The 21,930-nt window shown below is 34.5% G+C and overlaps 1 protein-coding gene across 3 annotated transcripts in view; it reads left to right on the forward strand.

Annotated features, from left to right (window-relative positions):
- The window catches only part of LOC150105075 (endoplasmic reticulum lectin 1-like), a 218,277-nt gene extending 196,974 nt beyond the window's left edge, over window positions 1-21,303 (forward strand). For all 3 annotated transcript variants that reach the window (XM_090396132.1, XM_090396134.1, XM_090396133.1), the window contains exon 15: window positions 20,614-21,303. In XM_090396132.1, coding sequence (XP_090252258.1) covers window positions 20,614-20,691 — 78 coding nt within the window. In that variant the 3' untranslated portion in view covers window positions 20,692-21,303. The remainder of the gene's footprint in view (window positions 1-20,613) is intronic.
- The last annotated feature ends 627 nt before the right edge of the window (window positions 21,304-21,930 follow it).

Genomic DNA, 21,930 nt, shown 5'->3' on the forward strand with positions numbered 1-21,930 from the left:
ATCTTTGCATCATCAGCAAATAGCTGTATGTTGCTTATCAAATTCTTCCCAATATTATTAATGTACAGATTGAATAACAGTGAACCAAGAACTGATCCTTGTAGTACACCTCTGGTTACCTAAAATGTTTCAGACTTGTATCCCCCGTATACCACTTTTTCATATCTGTCAGTCAGCCTTCCTCTTATCCATGCTAATATTCTTAATTCAAACCCCATATTCTCCAATTTATGCAACAGTCTACCCATGCTATATTCTGCCAATCTTGGCAAAATCCAAAAGGTGTATCCATTCCCCTTGTCTGGTTCAGTTTTAACATTGTTGATTGTTGTAGAATGTGAGAAAGTTGCTAAAACATGACCTTCCCTTAGTAAACCCATGGTTCTCATTGCAAAGTAGAAATTCACTGTTAACCCATTTCTGAATGCCAGCCCTAACCAATTTTTCCAAATTCTTCACCACCACTCCTGTGATACTAATTGGTCGATAGTTGGATACATCGGTTTTTGCACCACCCTTATGCAATGGAATTACCATACATTCTTTCCATTCCTGTGGAATCTTCCCTGTTTTGAGACTCATATTAAACAGCCTGGTCAAAGGAACATCCAGTTCAGCTGAACACTCTTTTAGCACATGTGCTGATATCCAATCAGTTCCTATTGCTGAATTCTTATTCAGTTTGTTCAACAGGCTCTAATATCTCCTCCTCATACACCTGAGTTTCTTCATCTAGTAAAGAGGTAGCAGTGAGCTCAATGTTGCATACACCAGGTTGATAGCTTTTAAGAAAATGGGTACTCATTAGTTGAAGAACCTCTTCTGCATCTGTTACTCTCACGCCATTATTTTATGCACTACTAGTTCTCTCTTTGATATAAATTTATTTATTTAGTTGCACGTCATGATGAACATGTTATTTCAATTAACTTTTTTTTTATGTGGTTCCCTCCCACAAAAGGTTTATCAGTAAACCTATAGCACGTTTATATTGTGGTTGGGCTAATGATTTTTTTTCCCCCCATTTTTATTAATTTTATAATTTTTTGTTTGTAATTTTATTTTTATGTAGTCCTGAAACCCTGCTCTAGAGATCAAACATGGAACTTTTTGAAGCCACTTCAGACCTCCAATAAGTAGAGAAGTTGTCTCACACTGAGCAAAGAAATTCATCTCCCACAAAGACAATCACAAACTTCCATGTCGATGGTGGGGGGGGGAATACAAACATGCAACCTGTTGGTTAGAGAATGGCTATTCTAACCACTCTGCCAACTAGGCCAGCCAATTTGCTCTCTTTACAAAAAAATTGTACAAAACAAAATAAAACATGTTGCATCATAATTTTGTTATGTATCCTCAAGGGGTGTACAATATACTGTGATAATACTAATACAAAAAGTTTACATTATGACCAACTTATTGTCAATAATTTTCCTCAGAATCTCTCAGGATCCCAGTATGGTCAGTTATACTTACCAAGAAATTATATACTTGATTAATTCTTTATCCAAGTGTAAGCAAGCAAAGTTTGCATGTGAAGTATTTTCACAGCTAGTTTACTTATATATAGAGGCAGTTGACTTCACATCACTTCCCTTAGTATCCCATAATGGAAAATATCCCACACTTCCTCTCAGATGTGTATATATGCACTCTGTAATTCACAGCTTAATGTTTTTCATCTTGTAGTGCATAACTTCACACTTTTGATATTGTGAACTGATAATCATTATATTTTTTTCAAACTACAGTTCTGTTCAGATCATCCTGCAAGATTTATATACCACCTTTATTAATTATTGCCCTCACCACTTTTTGTATTATTAATATACAAATTAAAGAGGAATGGCCCAAAATGACTATCGATTGATGTTCACATGCCTTCTTCTAAATTTGACTCTAGCATACTAATCTACATCTGTCAATCAGCTCACAGAATCTGCATGTTCATTCTTATCACATTATTAGCACAAAACTGAGTAGCAGCAACTCAAAAAAAGAGCTCTGTAATACCACTTATCCCCTAGATTCTATGCCATTACAAGTATATACTCATATATACTACTCCACTGTCCGTCCATCACCCACTCACTTATCCTTGTTTCACGCTTCATATCATCCCAATTTGCCCCAACTTACCTCATAAAGTTTCTTGCAATATCCTGTCAAATACCTTTTCAAATTTATCATTATCATCATGTAGTCATTTCCCATATCTAACTTAACTGTAGCTGTACTGTAGAAAATAAGTAAAATATTGTGTCAAGACTTCTCTTTAAAAAAAACTATCTCCCCCACCCTTAGAATTCCATTCTGATTTCTATCCTTAACCAAGTTTTCCGATATCTTAACTACCATTGCTGAGATACTAACTACAGTTCTGTTCAGATCATCCTGCAAAATCTATATACCACCTTTATTAATTATTACCCTCGCCACTTTTTGCATTATTAATATACCAATTAAAGAGGAATGGCTCAAAAATTACTGTCAGTTGATATTCACATGCCTTCTCCTGAATTTGACTCATCATCATCAAATTCCTGCCATGTACCCTCAAGAGGGTGTACAGGATTGATAGTACCACATGAAAAATTTACATTATTACTAACTTCCTATCTACAATTTTTCTCCAAATCAGTCTGTTACTTGTCAAGACTCCAACATTATCAGATCTTTTATCTCTATCGTCTTGGGCACTTTTTACCGTATCAATCCACCTATATCTTAGTCTTCCTCTGGGCAGTTTTCCTGCCAACCTGGCAGAGAACACTTGTTTTACTAATCTTTCCTCACCCATTCTATTTAAGTGACCATACCACCTGAGATTAGCTCTGCTAACGCATTCCTGGATGCTGACAATGTCAAGTTCTTTACTAATATCCTCATTTTATACATGATATTGCCATTGATACCATCTGTTAACGCCTCCAATCTTTCTCATGACGCTCATATCTGCGGTCTCTAGTCTTTAGTCAAGCGTTTTACTTCTGACCCAGCTCTCAAATCCATAAGTTAAAATTGGTTTGAACACTGTCTTGTATACAGCTAATTTAGTGTTCCGACTAATTGCTCTCTTATTCCATATGAATTTATTCAATTGACTTCCTACCTTTACCAGCTTTGTTGATTTGGTTGTCTATTTCCATATTTAATTTACCATCTTCACACTAAAAATCGTGCCTAAGTAGCTGAAATGTTTTACTTGTTCCACATGTTCCCCGTTCACAACACAGTTGACATTTTCAACGATTCTACCTATTTTCATTGTCTTTGTCTTTTTAATGCTGACCTTCATACCATATCTATTACAACAGTTGTTCAATTTAGTCAGGGAATCTTGCAGACGTAGCAGATTTATTTAGAAGTATAACATCTCCAATTTTGATATCAGGTTTAATACCACTTTCCTTCATAATATGATCTATATAGATAATGAATAACAGAAGAGATAATGTACATCCTTGTCTCACACCAGATTTAACATTAAACCATCTTCCTGTACTTCCTTCAATCCTAACTGCTGATTTACAAATCAAATAAAGACTAAGTATTGCTTGATATAATGCCCCATTGACACCATATAACTGTAGCATATCGAATAGCTTCTCTCTTGGCACCTTGTTATATGCCTTTTCCAGAACAATAAAACTTAAATACAGATCTTTGTTATATTCCCATGATTTCTCGACTATTTGTCGTAAAATGAAAATCTGATCCTGACAGCCTCTATTTGGTCTGAATCCAGCATGTTCTTCACCAAGCTTATCTTCCTCAATTCTTCTCAAGTATACTTGCATATATCTTAATGTTTTTGCCAAAGTCCTCCAGTGACTTTTGTTTAGCTAGTTTTACACAGTGTTTAGCTTTCTTACATTTGTCTCTGTATTCTGTAAGAGCACAAGCTGACTTATTTGCAGGAACGTTTGATATGCTTTCTTCTTTTCCTTCACTGCCTCTTTAACTTCCTGTATCCACCATGGAGTTCTGATTTTTCTATCCTTGCAGACAACCTCACCACATGCCTCTCTGGCTGAATCAATCAGTGCTCCCTTCAAGGTCCGGCTCCTGTTCTCAAACTCTTTCATTTTTTCTTCAATAATCTTTGTGTATTTTAGTCTACAGTTCACATCTGAGAGGTGCTCAACTTTTATTCGCTTTAAAATTTTCTTACATGTCATTCTTTTCAATATGAAATTCAATTTTATCCTGCTCAAGACTAAATAGTGATCACTTCCGATTTCAAATCCTCTGTACACTCTGGTGTCCTGCACCAGGGAGAAAACATCACTATAGTCAATGAGACTTTTCTTATTCCTAGCCTCTTCTCTCCATGTGAATCTATGCACAAATAACCAGTCCATGTCCTGAGCAGAAATCCAACAGGTACCTGCCATTACTATTAGCTTTGCTCCCTTCTCCAAATTTTCCCAAAATATTTTTGTATGTCTGACAATCACTTCCTATTCTGCTATTTAGATCCCCAACAAGGACCAACTTTTCCTTTTTCATTGTGTCAGTTGCTTTCTCTGGAGCCTCAAAAAATTCTTCCACTTCTACCTTAATAGAACCCTCTGTGGGACCATACGCACAAATAACTCTCATCGTCCAGTTCCCCATTCTGATATTTGTCCATATCACTCTACCTGAGACCGCTTGTCATTCAAGAAGATTAGCCTCGTATTTAATGTTGAATACCATGGCCACTCCCTCCCTTCCCTGATTGTCACTGCCTGAATACAACATTCTGCATCCATTGCTCAGAAAGACCCCAACAGCTCCTGTTTTTTCTGCTTCAGTCACACCTATAATATCGATCTGGCACTTATCCAATTCCTCAGCCAGCTCCATTTGTCATTCAGGCCTCTTATGTTGATAGTGCTGATCTTCAACTCTGATGATATCAAGTTGGGGTGTGTTTTAGGGTTTGTTCCAGTAGCTGACTTTTCACTGTTCACTCTGGTTCCCTGGCAAAAACAACAGGGGCCTTGTTTAACAGGGCGACGCCCCAGCCAGCATGAAATTTTGTCATGTTGTACCATCATTTTTTATTTTGTTTAAGCCAATAAGAATACAATTTGGTCAGCTACATCCCAAATTGTCAGCCCATCCTCGTTTGTTCAGTATCCAGGTAGATACCCAACAGGGTGCACAATGAGAAGGTGAGGATTAGACATTAGGTCAGAAGCCCTGGTTGGTTCTCTGCATTCCATTAAAGGCTATTTGGAGGTCTCCTCTCAGTTATACAGCTTTGACCCTTAAGCACCCCTTCCAAAAAAAAAATTAAAGATATTAAAAAGAATTATTGAGTCTTTTCTTGGAAATAAACTCAGAAAACTAATAGCAAATTCTTGGGATACAAATAACTTTGAAAATTCTTAGAATAAATTTTACTTATCAGTTCCTTTGAGACAGATGCTGCAAGGACATTTTAAGGTACTTAGTGCTAAATTAAAACTTCTACTTTTGTTTTGCTGCACAATATGGTGTGTGGGGAGGGGGGGGGAATTAGTGGTAGTATAGGAATATTATTTTGAAAAAAAAAAAAAAAAAAAATGAAATAAAGAAATAAATATACTCCTATCTCATGTTGGGATGTGGGTAAGTACATGATATTTTGTCCAGTGTGAGCAAAGTCAATATTAACATACAGGAATCTCTTACTTTACATCATCTCTAATAAACATTTTATGAATTAACTTGATTGATTAATAAAGAGATGCAATTTATTTAACAAGGCATAAAACCCATCAACTCATTTTTGTCAAGACTTGACAAAACAAGTTGCAAAACTGAGTTGATAAACTCAGTTTTGCAAATTGTTCTCTTGTCAAATTGCCAAGAGAACACATGCAATTTACAGACAAAAAATACTACTGTAGTGGTATGGACAGTAGATGGCATTATGTATTGATGGTAGTAGTATGTTGTGTGCAGTTGAATGATTGAGTAATAGACATCAAGTTGTGTAGCAGAGTAGCGTGTCCTCCCACAATGAGTACTTAGAGGTGACATAATAATAATGAGTGATAATGTCTTTCTCAATAAAAAAATAATTTTTCTTTAAATACATTGTATGTATAATGTTTGCTGTCTCTTCACTGAATGCTGATTAAAGTTAGTGATAGTCTTGGGCAGGCTATCTCTGATTGGCTACCAGAGGAGATCAAACTGCTCACTTAGTCTCCAAAAGTTAGGAATAAAAAGTATTAGCGAGTTTTTATTATTATTATGCATTAATAAACTTTCAATAGTTTGAAACATTTTATTATCCTTTACTGGCAGTAAAAATAAATATTTAAAAAAATATAATAAAGATTTTGAAAATCTGGATGAGTTAGAATTTTTTCATTGCCTATTATATTCAATTAACATGTTTTCATAGGATACATTAAATAAGTAAGGTGAGGAATTCCTACTTAGTAGGTGCAATAGAAATATATATTATAGGTCAAAAATAAATCTTTCGTGTTTAGGATCATCACAAAAAAAAAGTCTACCTCTACCATACAAGATGCAAACTGTCCATTACTGAACTGTCCTGACAGAGGTATAGATTCAATTTTAACATGTACCTGCATATGCCATTCTTCCAGAAGAATCTAAATTGCATTCTGAGTTAAACACTGAACCACATTTTACATGTGTATAACCTTTAGTTCAACAATAAAATTTTTGCAGTTGTATACTGATACCAATCACACAATATGAAAGTTACATAAATCCAGTATTGCTTTCTAGTACTTATATATAACATACGATTACAATATCTATATAAACTAGACAAAAATTTTTTAAACATATCTACTCTTGTTTTGTTATATACAGCAAAACAAGATTAGAGATGTAGTAGATTCATGCTCTGTTTGTTTTGTTGTATACAACAAAACAAACAGAGCATGAATTTTGTGTAGGATAAAAAAAAGACTTTTGGTGATTAGTATTCTTATTAGAAAAACATTAATACCTATCTTACCTTAAATGTTGAAAAGGCATCTGAAGCAGTGTCAAAAGTGGATACTTCAACATACTTATGTTGAAGTATCCACTTTTACTTCAACATACTTATTCAGATGACTTTTAAGAAATTAAAAGTCATCTGAATAAAGCATTATCTTGGCTAATGCTTCATACCGTGCACATTCTCTCAACATTGTACCACAATTCAGTGCTATTTCTTGCTTTTCATATCCTCTCATTAAAAAGTCTATTTGACTCTAGCATATTAATCTGTATCTATATTGGTCTAATCTGCCTCTCTCCTGGAACTTCCTTTATGTAACAGGATTTATTGGCCTCTTTTTACTACTTTAGGACTATCAGTAAAGAGACAAACAGCCTTGGTGGAGGCATTATCATTTTCTTGCACTATCCTCAAACTGATGAGCTGATAGTATATCTATTCCCATGAATGCATTTATATTAAGATTTCTTAATATCCTAAACACCTTAAGTTCATTCTGGTAGAAAATGCTATTATCACCCACATCAATCACAGTATTTTCTACCTGAATGATACTGAGTGATCACTTTACAAGTGTATGATACAACTAGTTCTTTTGCTTCTGTCACCTCTCTGCTATGAACATTTATTTAAAGTTATCTTTCTGTAATAATTTTTCTTTTATTTGTAGTGAAATAAAAATGATCACAGCAGGATAACTGTTTGGGATTTCCTGTGGCTTCATTTGCTGATTTTACCTTCTTCACCATGCTGTTTTACCCTTTTTCTCTCTGCTTTGAGCTGCTGATTACCTTTCTCCTTTTTTTTTTTTTTTTTTCCAGATTTATTCATCCCGACTGCTAATACAGTATGTGACTGCATTTTTTAGTACCCCCCCCATGATCGATTCCTGTGTAACCACAAGCACACCTCCGAATCAAAAAATTAGAATAATCAAAGAAAATGTGTTGAATGATTTGCAGTTCTAATTTATTGCATAGAAAATAATTATTGCCAAATATGAATTAGCATAATATAAATCTACGTACTTTGTAGATTATATAACCATGTAAGCATTTAAAAATGTAATATAAAATTAAGAAAACTGTTATTTGAAAACATTCACAAAATTAGAATAATTTTTAACGTGGTGTAAAATATTAGAATATTCCAAATTTTTCTGATTTGTTTTGAGGAGAGAGCATAGAAATGGCATATATTTCAGCAACTGCAGGACAGATTCGTGTGTGAGGAATTGTTTGTGTGCATGGATTTCAGTTAAACATGGGTCAAATGGGTGACATATTGGAAGCTAAGAAGTTTCTTATGGTGTCTCTCTACACAAAGAAGGAAACTCAACAGTTTATTGCTAAGGAATTGAAATGTTCTCAAGCAAGCATGAGTAGAGTATTGAGACAATATTCTAATAACTGGAGTTTTCAAAATAATCGCTGCAATAGTGGTCAAAAGGTAATAACTACATCGAGAGATGAGAGGAGATTAAAAAATATTATGAAGAAAAACAGCTTCTAAAGTGTAAGGTATTTTCAGGAGATGGAAAGAACTAGGTGTGAACGATGTGTCTAAATCTATGATATTGACACAACTTCACAAATTTGGTTTTAAGTCACTTGTGCCTAAGACGAAGCTGCTTACGACTTCCAAGCAAAAGGCAGCTAGAGTGTGATGGTGTAAGCAAAAACTGTTGTGGGGTGAAGAGGACTGGAAAAAGGTACTTCTTTTTAATAATGAAAGTAAAAAAAAAAAAAAAAAAGGGGACACTCCTAAATGAAAGTAGATCCACTTCTCCCATGAGTCCCGAAGACGATGGTTGTTGAAACTGCTCCCACCCCTGACTTTTTCCCTTTAATCCCCCCTTCCCCCACCCAAAAAAATCCTCTCTTCAGATCCTTCTCTCACTCCCCCGTCCCTAAACGCTCTCTACCCAACTTAATAATAATAATGATATTTATACATATGTTAAAAAAAAACGTTTTTTTCCTCCACATCGCCAGAATAAGGAGGCAGAAAACAACATCCAAAAAGTATGTCCAAAATTTCTCCTATTTTTATTCTTCATATATTAGTTTTATAACACTTCAGTAATGTCCTAGAATTTTGGGTAAAGAGCCAATAACATTGTAAAAAAAAAAAGGGTGGGGGCACACCTAAACGAAAGTAGACTATATTAGCCATTAAAATAATAGTTTATTTTAGAGGAGTAATATGGGAATTTTCCCAGAAATAATACTTATAATGGAAGTATGTTTTGTGTGTCCCATGGCAATCAAGGGATATCTGTTGGGTTTGTATCACTGCAGAGGGTCCAGGTAGGCTATGTATTGTGTATGAAAGGATCATTTCCAAAGTGTACCAAGAAATTCTTGATTATCAAGAATTATGTGATGGTGATTTCCTTTTTCAGCAAGATTCAGCTTGTCACGCTTCCAAGAACACTACTAGATGGCTCAAAGAAAGGCAAATCATTGTAATTCCTTGGCTGGCAAACTCACTAGATTTTAAACCCCATTGAGAATTTGTGGGGAATTATGGAGAAACATCTTCAAGAAGTTGTCCCAGAGACAAAAATGAACTTATTTCTAGTCTGCAGACCATATGGGCATGTTTTGATATTAAAAAAAAAAAAGACTGTGAATTGCTAGTAAATAATATGCCCAACCATTGCAAACTGTCATAAAAGCTAAGGGAAATGCAACAAAGTGCTAATTATCATGCTGCTTTCCTTTGATGTAATTTTTGTGCATTTATTTTTGCATTATTCTAATATTTTGAACCATGTTAAAAAATTTTTTTAATTTTGTGTGTGTTTTCAAATAACAGGTTTCTTATAATTTATATTTCATTTTTATGCATTCACATAGTTATATAATCTACAAAGTACTTAGATTTAGATAATGCTAATTCATATTTGGTAATAATTATTTTCTATGCAATAAATTAGAATTGCAAATCATTCAGCACATTTTCTTTGATTATTCTAATTTTTTGATTTGGAGGTGTACTACACTATAGCGTGAACACCATTATAACAAACTGCAGAAAGACTTTCCCAAGTCCAATAGAACAGATACTGTTTTGAGATCACTATTGTAAACATAGTAGCTTGTACCTGGTCCCTCTTTCCTATCCACAATTCCTCACTACATCAATCTGGTCCTTTTGACTTTGTTGCTTCCATTAAGGTTTTTTGACCTTATTTTGAATTCATTCATCATTTAATTTGCACTAATCCTGATTGCTTGCACTTGCACTCAATACAGTTTTCATTTCCTTGACTGGCTGTACAGTTCCTTCTCTCATCAACAATCTACCCAGTCACAGTGCTGCTTCTTGCTCAAAGGTAGACCATCTACAGCAAAGCAAACAGTCTCCCCTCCCCCTCCTACCTTCAAATTTATCCATATATCCAAACTCTCTCTGATTGATAGCACGAGCATTTTCAGAGGAGTTTTTGATATGCTATCCGAAATTTGAGAAGAGTATTCTAAAGAAGAGGTTTAGAATTTATGCAGTGTTAGATGCCGTAGATGAGAATATCTTGAAAGGAAAAGGATACCTAGTTTTTAGAAGGAATGGGTTATGGATGTGATATACTATTAGGGTGATGGCTTAAGCAAAATGCCAAGGAAAGGGGGGTGGAGACCTGATTTTTCCTGGAGATCTAAAGACTATATCAAAGGTAAGGAAAGGGGAAGTATAATCTTTCTTGTACAATAACATACGATATTTTCTTGTTATGACTGAAATCAAAAGGTTGTCTTCATTCCACTAGAATACAGTAAGGAGATCAGTGTTTAATGCATGGGGGGGGGGTGAAAAGTTCTCGGCCTCGCCTCGACCATAGATGGCAACACTATCGACAAGATTATTTTTTCTAAGTTGGTACATCTGTCATAAGCATCCATGTGAAATTGCAAGTCTTCTATCAAGTAGTTTTTTTTAATACAGCTGTCGGAAGCCAAAGTGTTGTCTGTAATGGATAAAATAGAGTATCATGCAGTTATAAAATTCTTTGTAAAAGAAGGTGTAACACCAAAAGAAATTCATTTGAAGTTCATAAAAGTTTATGGGCACTCTTCTCCTTCGTTTTCGACAATTAAGAAATAGGTTGCCGAGTTTAAACTTGGTAGTATCAGCCTTGAAGATGATCCACGTGAAGGATGTCCAAAAAGTGTAACAACACCAGAAATCTTTGATCAAGTGCATGATATGTATTTGATAACCGGCGAGTCAAAGTGCGTAAAATTGTTGAGACTATAGGCATTTTGCATGAAGAATTGCAAATGAAAAAGCTTTGCACAAGATGGGTGCCATGCTTGCTCACAGCAGATCAAAAACACACTCGCATGAAAATCTCTGAACAGTGCTTGGAGCATTTTAACAAGACTAAAACTGATTTATGTGTCAATTTATTACTATGGATGAGACTTGGCTTCACCATTACACCAGAATCCAAACAGCAGTCGAAACAGTGAACAGAAGCTGGTTGTTCAGCTCCAAAGAAGACAAAGTTGGTTCCATCACCAGGAAAGGTTTTGGGATGCTAATGGCATGTTATTTATTAATTATCTTGAAAAGGGTAAAACAATAACTGGCGAATATTATTCCGATCTTTTAACAAGACTAGATGAAAAATTTCATGAGAAAAGACCTGGTTTGCAGAAGAGAAAAATCATCTTTCATCAGGACAATGCACCTACCCACATAGGTGTTTTGGCAGTGGGAAATTAAGGGATCTGCACTATGAATTGTTGAAACATCCACCCTATTCCCCAGATTTGGCTCCCTCTGATTTCATTTACTTAAGTTCCCATATAAGCCTTTGGCCCTTTTGTTCCTGCAATATCATCACCTAGATGATATATTCTTGCCAAGTGTTCACTTAGTAATTCTACTATTTTGACTGATTCAGTTACCTCCCTGCCATCAGCAGGGAGGTAACTGAATGTTGAAAAATAAAAATAATTTTGAAATTATAAATCCTTGTTTTCATTATTAGGCCAAGAACTTTTCAGCCCATCCTCGTATTGGAGGATCTTGTAGCCTAAGATGTTTGAGCACTAGAAGGTTTGTTGAAAGAGGAACAAAATTTAACTGTCACCACCCAAACTATGGCTATGACTTGATATCAGAATAAGAAAGCTATTTATGGAAGAAAAAATGTCAGTGAAAGTACAGAGCCCTGGAGCACTTTGGCAATGAAGAAGAAATCTGAAGAAAAGGAAGCAATTCACAATGACACAGGTTAAACAACCAGAGAGAAAAAACAGAAATCCAATTACATAAAATAAAAGGCAGAATAAATGGCAGTTTGGTAATTAGGTCTTTGTGCCAGACCTAATCAAACCTTTGCAGGTGGGTCATGTTGGCAAGGAGATCTGATTGAGAATGGTATCCATGGTGACATTCAGTGACTTGTTGGTATGTCTCTACATTGTGAAGAACTTGACTGTTGATGACATTCTCCACTTCTTCTTCTTCTGCAGCTTGTCCCACTTAAGTAGGGTCGCTATTCTCAGTGAGTCTCTACTGAGAACAGAGACATGGATGATAGTGTGATAGTGCATTTTATCTTCTTTTTTTGAAATAATAGGCTTGCTTCTGAGCTGTAGAGTAGATGCTTGATGTGCATGAAATATTGTAAAGATGATACAGGATGAATGTTAATTCTGGACATAAATTTGAGTTCATCCAGAGGATACTATCAGGACCAGAAAATTCGCTGATATCCAAGCAATTCAGGAAAGCATCAAGTAACATTTCATTAGCACTGAAGAGAGATAAATGATTTTTTTGCTATTTCAGTACATGATTTAAATTTTCTACAACTGCTCATTGAAAAGCTTATTTGGATTTCTTGACGTCTTTTTTTTTACAGCTGCTGTCGAGTAGTGTATGCCGAATATGAAGTTTAAAGTTTTAATCTTGAGCCACCTGTGTTGACTTGAGACCAAAACTTCAGACTTGTTGGAAAACTATGGTTAGGACAGTTGCTGGCATTTTGAGCACATGGAGATGAAAGTCTTCATCTCAACATGAAGGATTTCTGTTATTCTTTGTTTGATCAGAAAAGGAAAGACAATAATTCCATAGAAACCATGGAAGTCGGAGAGTCATCTGTGACTTCTATTTGGTATCACTGTAGTGTTTGTTTTCATTTTAGAGTGTTTGACTGTTAGGAATAAAGAGTACAGAATTTTTATGGCCTTGATACAATTTGTCAGTCCACAAACAGTTGCCATTAGTGGGAGTTGATTAACAGAGGATGTGCAACTCACTGGTTATAGCATTTTTCAAAAAGACAGGAAAAGTTAGAGGAGGTGGGATGTTACTGTTGATTTCAGAAGAGTTGTGTCCTTTCCATGGGGGATTGTGAAAAAAGCAGTTGTGATAATGGCTTCGAGGCTATTTGTTGCATGATTGAGATGAGCACAAATTTTAGTGTGTGGTATTGCTACAGGTCAGGAAATGTAAGAGGGAGATGAATCTGAAATAAATTAGATACCAAGAAATTATATACTTGGTTTAATCCTTGATCCAAGTATAAGCAAATAAGTTTGTGCTTGAACTATTTTCAGGACTAGGGCAACTCGTATATAGAAGCTGAAGACTTCACATCACTTGCCTTAGTATCCCATAATGCAAAGCATATATCCTTATGGGTATGTATACTGCTATGCATTGAAGGCCACTACTCAGACCAGTGTTAACCTTTATTGAAGTCTCATCAGTGGGAGCCAGATCTAAAAGTGATGCCAAGGTTGAAGTAATGCAGAAGTTATATTTTCATATATGAGTTGCCAAAAGGTGTCACACCTTATTATTAAAATACTCTGGATTAGAAATACTTGTTGGAAGTTTTTCCACTTGGTTATACTATAAATTAAAGATACCAAGAAATTATATACTTGGTTTAATCCTTTATCCAAGTGTAAGCAAACAAGTTTGGACCCTTCCCATAATGCATAGCAGTATATATACAGGATATGTGCTTTGCATTATAGTATACTAAGGCAAGTGATGTGAAGTCTTCAGCTTCTGTATATGAGTTGCCCCAGTCCTGAAAATAGTTCAGCCCCAAACTTCTTTGTCTACACTTGGATAAAGGATTAAATCAAGTATATAATTTCTTGGTATCTTTAATTTATAGTGTTACCAAGTGGAAAAACTTCCAGCAACTATCTCTAATGAATCTGAAATGTTTACATGAGATCAGTAAATGACAGGAAGGTGGTGTTGATGAGTGACTTTAACTATGGATGTGGTAATTGGGGCAACTCATATATAGAAGCTGAAGACTTCACATCACTTGCCTTAGTATACCATAATGCAAAGCACATATCCTGTATATATATACTGCTATGCATTATGGGAAGGGTCCAAACTTGTTTGCTTACACTTGGATAAAGGATTAAACCAAGTATATAATTTCTTGGTATCTTTAATTTATAGTATAACCAAGTGGAAAAACTTCCAACAAGTATTTCTAATCCAGAGTATTTTAATAATAAGGTGTGACACCTTTTGACAACTCATATATGAAAATATAACTTCTGCATTACTTCAACCTTCATGATCACAACATGAAAATCCATGTTGTGATCCTCCATTCTGAATGTTTTTGTGCAGATTTGTCTTCCAGTCGATGCCTGGAACTCTGCATGCAGTTGATGAATGGCACATTTTATATATTATCTTTTGTAGTACCTTACTGTCATCGATGAGTACAGTGGGTCATGCACTGTGGGTAGCATGCACTTGCATTTGACTCCCTACATTTCTATCTTAGTATGATATCACTGATTGTTGACTTGGGATGGCCTAATTTGTCAACAATTTGCTGAACAGATAGATATGCAACATGGCATCCATGGAAGGGAACTGACTTCATCCCTTCTTGCAGCCATTTCATACAGACACCATTGCATTGACTTGGGAGCATTATGTTCCTCCAATTTATACTGGCTATGAACACGTGACTTGTTATATGGCATGATGCACTTTGCCCATGGGGTGTGTCTGTTGACTTCTTTCCAAGCATTGTAGGTTGGAAAGAGGAAAGATCGTATGGTGGGAAGGAAATAGCTTCTATACACCTGCTAAGAGGTAGTTATTTGAAACAATATATAAATGGAGGTGACTTTGGGTTGTAAATACTTTATCTGGTATAGCATATTTGCTTCTGATTTGGGAGAGTGATCACGTACTCTGGGAAGTTGCCATAGATGTTGAATTTTCACTTAAGAAGGGGTATGTTGAGATGCAGGGAAGGTGAATTATGACATACCTTAGGAGACACCTGAAGCAGTGTCATGGTGGAATAATCTGCAAGGGAAAGAGTTAGCATTACATGGAATAGTAAAAGGATGTCCAAAGAAAGCAATATCAGACTGTGTATACCCAAAGTCAGAGGATAAATTAGGAGTTAAATGGATATGTAGTATGATTAAGTACAAACAAAAAACAAAACAAAAAAAATGTTTTGTAGGATATATGAGGAGAAACATGATCAACTATCTTGTAAACAACATGAAAAACAGGCAAGAAAAATGACCAGTATAGTAAGGAAAGCAAAATCAAATTATGAGAGGAAATTAGCCACTCAGGCCAAAGGAAACCCCAGTTTTTTTTTGCTATGAGACAAGTGAAAGGAATAACAAGTGTAATGTAATGTCATCCAGGTTAAGATATTACAATGAAGGATGCAATAGGAACTGATGTGGGAATAAAGGTAAATGAATTAGAAATACTTTGGATAGTGCAGAATCTCAATGCAAATACAGCCATGAGATTAGATGGATTTCAGCCCATGTATTATAAGAATGTGAAAAGAAATTGGCATTATTTCTGAGTAGTTTGCTCAGATAAGCACTAAACAGAGGTGGAAAAGGGGCAAAAATAGTTATCTTGCATAAAGGTAGACATAAAGACTGTAAGTATCTTAGGAGTGGTGGTAAAGGTATTGAAGACATTGGTCAAAGACAAAATCAGGAATGGTTGGATATGAGTAATACACTCTTGGGTTTTGAAAGGATAAGTCATATCTTAGTAATTTTTTTTTTTATAAAAACAGTGATAGTTCAATCACATTAAAGATATGGCCACACAGTAATATTGCCAAATTTTGCAAACATGTTTGACAGGATACCATATGGAACTGTTACTCATTAGTAAACAGGGATGGTTACAAGAGTGGTCTCTGTACTGATGCCAAAGAATAGGATATGAAGAAGCAGAGTCTAAGGAATGGCAGGTGACTAGCAGCCCTGTATTTTTACCACAGTGCTCTGCGATTAGACTGTTGCTGTTTGTATATTAATGATATAGGAAATGATTTTAAGAGAAATATTCAGTTACTTGACAATGATGTAAAATTTAGTAATGTAATGTAACAATTAATTTGGATGATGTAGAACTTGTAGAATGATTAAGTAGACTGACATATAGGCAAACTACAATAGATACCAATTTAATGTGGAAAAAGTGCAAAATTATGTATTACAAAGCATAAAGATTATAAGGTGTATACTACATTGGTGGAACTGCATTTCAGGAAATTTATTATGCTAGGAATTTATTTGGAATATGGGTGGATAGAGAGTTGAAGTTCAGAGGGCATATCACAAAAATGGACTTCTTCTTTGAGTGCCATCTCCTATCAGAGGTCAGCGACTACCTTGACAAACTTTGAGCGATCCTCAGCCACTCTGAACAGTCCCTCAGAGCTCATGCCTGTCTGATGTCTGCCAGCCAAGATTTTCTTCATCTTCCTTGCCCTCTTCTTCCATTTATCTTCCCTTTTTATAATCAATTGAAGTATCTTATATTTTTCGTTACAAAGTAGGTAACCAAAATATGCAGTTTTCCTTCTTTTTTATGGCATCTAAAAGCTCACGTGATTTCCCCATTTGTTCCAGTACTTCTTGATTGGACGTTTTTGATATCCATGGGATTTTTAACATTCGTCTATATAACCACATCTCAAAGGCTTCAAGTTTTTTTATTGATGTTGACTTCAAGATCCAAGTTTCTGCACTCTACAGCAGTACAGACCATACATAGCATTTAACCATGCATACTCTGCTCTAAAATTAAATTGCGATTACACAGTGTTGATTTCATCAGGAGACAATTTTTTCTTGCCATTTCATTTCTAACTTTTATTTCCATTTCTGGATTGCATTCTTCATTTAACCAGCATCCGAGATATTTAAACTTTGTCATTCTTTCTATTTGTTTCCCATTCAAATAAAGTGCTGAATTAAGAATTGGTTTCTTGCTTAGAACATGAATTTAGTTTTGGTGATATTTATTCTTAATCCCATTTTTTTACTCTCTTCGTTCACTAGTTCTAGAAGATTTTGAAGATCCTGAATATGGTCAGTCAGGAGAGCTGTGTTATTACTGATGATTTCACCATTTACATTAATCTTTTCCTCTCTTCCTTTTAAGATTTTTTTGAAATACAGCTTCTGAGTATATGTTTAAAAGAAGAGGCGATAGCACAATGATTAATCCGATGCAGAGATAACGAAATCATTTCCTCCTTAATTACCAAAAATTGACACAATGGCTCAAATAGAAAAAGGAATAAGAAATTTACCTGGTGATACATCAGATCTCATCTGCATACAGAGCACAGCTTTACTATTGCAAAGCAAATTACCTCAAAGGAACCTTCCTTACACGGAATACACATCCCTCAAAGAACTAAAATCAGACAAAAATATCGTTATAATCAAAACAGATAAAGGGAAAACTACAAGAGTAGTTTTGAACTCTGAAGATTATAATAATAAAATGAAAACTCTTCTTGAAGATTCTAATACCTATAGACTTTTAGACAGAGATCCCACATGGCGTGCTCACAATAAAACCAATGATCTAATTAAAAAGATGCCTAAATGGACTGAAGAACTTAAAAGAACTCTACACTCAAAACACCCATTAGTTCCAAGAATTTATGGTGTACCAAAAATACATAAGATAAGTATTCCCTTAAGACCGATAGTGGATGGAAGAGACTCTCGACCTCTAATTTAGTAAAACATCTCACTAACATGATTTTACCTCACACAGGAAAAACATCTTCTTTCATCAAGAACAGTACACATTTTATTGAGAAGGTAAAAGATATTTACATTGGACATTCAGACATCTTAGCAAGTTTGGACGTTATCAGCCTATTTACAAATGTTCCAAGAAACGAAACTGTGAATCTCTTTGAAGACCTCTTTCCTCCGGACATCGTAGATCTTTATAAACATTGTATAAATAATACTTTTTTCATGTATCAAGACAAATTTTGGGAACAAAAAGAAGGATTAGCTATGGGCTCTTCCCTCTCTCCGGCTTCAGCTAACCTATTTATGGAACATTTTGAAAATAATGCTTTAATCAATTATCATAAAAAAACAAAAATTTGGCTATGCTATGTAGATGACATTTTCATCATTTGGCCAGGAACAACAGATGAACTCGTTGCTTTCAAAAATTACCTGAATAATTTACATAAGAATATAAAATTTACTTTAGAACAAGAAGAACTTAGAAAACCCACCAACACAGGAAGATTTCTTAATGCGGCCTCACACCACCACCCTTCGCAAAAAATAGGTCTAATAAAAACCCTGAGGGACAGAGCTTATAATATTTCCAGCACAGAAAAACAGAGAAATGAAGAATTGGAATATTTAACACAGATCCTCAAAAAAAGTGGTTATGAACCCAAGACCATCAAAAAAATCCTCCAAACATCTCCTACAAGCATCCCACAGAAACAAGATTTCAAAAACTCCATCATGCTTCCATATATCGAGAATGTTAGACACAAGATGGCTGAATTACTAAACAAACATGACATCAAAGTAGCCTTTCTGCTGCTGGAAAAAATTTCAACATTTATATATCCCCTGAAACCTCCACATAATCCTTTAAAAAAAAAGCAGGTGTTTATAAAATTTATTGTTCTTGCGACATCTGCTACATAGGACAGACAGGAAGATCTGGGGAAATATGCATGAACAAACACCAAAAAGATGTACAAAACAGAAGAGAACACAGATCAGGTCAGTCTAGCTTTCCATACCACTTCCACTGGCCACAATGTACTCTGGCAGAAAACAAACATGTCTTATATAGAAAAAAACTGTTACATAAGGAAATTTAAAGAAGCTGCAAACATGCTTAGAATTCCAATACAGTGCAATAAAAACCAAGGCTTAATTCTACACCAAGTTTGGTCAGCCAAAAAAAAATATATATATATATACCTCAGTCAGACCTCGGACATTATGATCGTGAACAACAGAACGTGACATTATTTAGCATTGTTTAAACTTAGCACTGCTTTGAATCTGCATTCTGATTTTTTAATTTTATAAACAGGCAGACGGCTACAACTGTATAGTATGAACTATTAATTTCTCTTTTTTGTTGTTTTAACTTTCAGTTACCTTTTACCCCTGAAGATGTAAGTCAAACGACTTACGAAACTTGTCGGGTTTTATTTCTTTATTGTGCTTTTAGCTTAATCAAAAAAAAATGTGGTCCAGTTACTGGAATATGTCTTATGAATACGTCCATGTTTTGGTCACTACATTTTTGGAATAAGATTTGAGAACAGAAAAGAGCCTCTCTCATTCCCAAACTGTTTCTAAAGCCGAATTGGGTATCACCGATGGTGTCTTCACATTTCATGATAGAGAGTTGAAGTTCAGAGGACATCACAAAAATGGAAAACGTAATTAAAGAACAAACCAAGAAACAAAGAGAAGAAAATTAGCATTCCTCTTTGTAGGGCTTTTAACACAGTCACCTAGTCTAGTCATCTAGGTTGATAGATGGAAAAAAGGTGATATGATAATTTTGGAAAAAAATTCTCTTATTTTGGTAAGGATTTTATAGGACAAATGCAGGGGGAATTTTTAGCACTTAGATGGACTAGAGAGGGTAAAAAAAGAGGAGTTAACCATGGAAATTGAGTAAGCAGGGATTAGTTAGGGATTCAGGACAATATTTTACAATTGGAGAGTGGTAATTGAGTGGAATGGAATAGTTTGCCAAAGCTTGTGAATGTGTTCAAGGAGTGTGATCATAAGTATTGTGTGAGCTTCCTGCACTGAGTCTTCTGATTTTATGGAGATGCCTGTGCAATAATAATAATAATAAATGTCTGTAACCTTTCTCTTGTTTGTTTAATTCTTAGCTCACCTGCATCATTAGCATTCCAAAGATTAAACTCCCTTGGTTGTAACTCAAAAAATTTCTTTCGTCTACTCTATTCCTTTTATATAAGTAGCCTGCAATTTAATATAAATACAATCCATAGTTTTGATGATGGTACTGTGTTACAGTCCTCTTTTTCATTTGACATACCTTGTATTGTGCAAATAAACAGAACTTCAAGAATACTGACTTACTTTCACTCCTTAAATGCTGATTTCTAGAACCTAATTTCAGTTAGGAGTGATAACTTAATTATCTTCTTACTGAAAGTAATTGGGTTATCATATTTGAGCTCTGTTATTTCTCAGAACAGATTTTTTTCACATATTTTTTGATAACATAGATTCAGAGAATAACAGTTAAAAACTTGCCAAATACTGATTTTATATAAGACATTATTTATTTTATTTTTTGTGTAGGTAGAGTCTCCTATTATTTGTCCATTATTGGAGACTGCAGATCAAGATGGGCTTCTACATTTTGAAAAAATGACATGAAAATGAAATAAGTGCTTCCTTTGAATTTAAGTTGAAGGAGATGTATTTAATTTTTGTGATAATATTACTTACTAATTTTGCTCCACAGACTATTTTAATATGCATTTTTTAATTCTGATAAAATGTTTTTGAATCCTCTGTCACAAACTTCCTAATTAAGAAGGTACAGAAGTTAAATTATTATATTAAAATACCATGATAAAATAATATACACTCAATATCATTGTTATAAAATGGTAATGTTATTCACTTTATTGAAATATAAAGCTTACTTTAAAAAAAAACAACTGAATTTCTAACTTGTAATAAAACACATGATAATTAATGACTTATTTCCATACAATAAATATCTCTTATTTCAAATTCTAATCCCAAATAATGTTATAATTGTCATTAAAAACAATTTATTTGAACCTCTTGAAGATTTAGCAGATTGATCCTTTATTTTAATATATAAGATTGTTTAATTCCTTGGAGCAACCTGTAAGTGATTCTGTAAAATTATTGTAATATATAATGAACTTTTATACTAGCACTGTGTTATATATGGCTGCTAAGTATTTTTGGTACTGGATACCATATTTTTCAATAAATATGTGCCAATATCTTGCAGGTTCTGTATATTAAATCCATTAGTGCTTAAAACATCCTTTTACAAGAAGGAATAAAGCTGAGGTTTTTATAAGACCATTTAATATGCAATACTTTCCACATGTAAACTAATATTAAAAGACTAGGATCTCCCTTAACAGAAGAAACATATAGTTTTCAGAGTTAATTAAATGACTAAGTTCTTATGTGTATAACACTGCGATGTACATGTCATTGTCATCCAAAAAAGTATTAAAGTTGTGTGTAGGTGAGGGGGAATGCATTCATGCATCAATGAAAGAGATTTATAGAATTCATATGAAATGCGAATTTGTAATTTGAGTACATAATGTTAAAGATTAACTAACTTCTGATGTAGTTGGTAGCTTTCAGAAAATCGTTGGTTATACTCAGTTAAAGAAGAAGAAAAAGAAAGCATCACTTAGTAAACACTTATCTGATAAGTCTTTAGTTAATAGGTATCTTTTAAAAGTTTTTTTTTTTTATATTGGAAGATACCAAGCCTGTGGTAAGAGCATCTCCAAAGTACCAACACAGCTAACCTCAAGCTTGCAACAAATTAAAAGTATTATGTTAAGAGACTTGCTTGTTTAGCTTCATCTCTTTGCTTCTGTAGTGCTAGGCTGC

Source organism: Typopeltis vanoorti, chromosome 7 (genome assembly GCF_054136105.1).
Source record: "Typopeltis vanoorti isolate ZY-2024b chromosome 7, IOZ_Tvanoo_1.0, whole genome shotgun sequence".
NCBI lineage: Eukaryota > Metazoa > Arthropoda > Arachnida > Uropygi > Thelyphonidae > Typopeltis > Typopeltis vanoorti.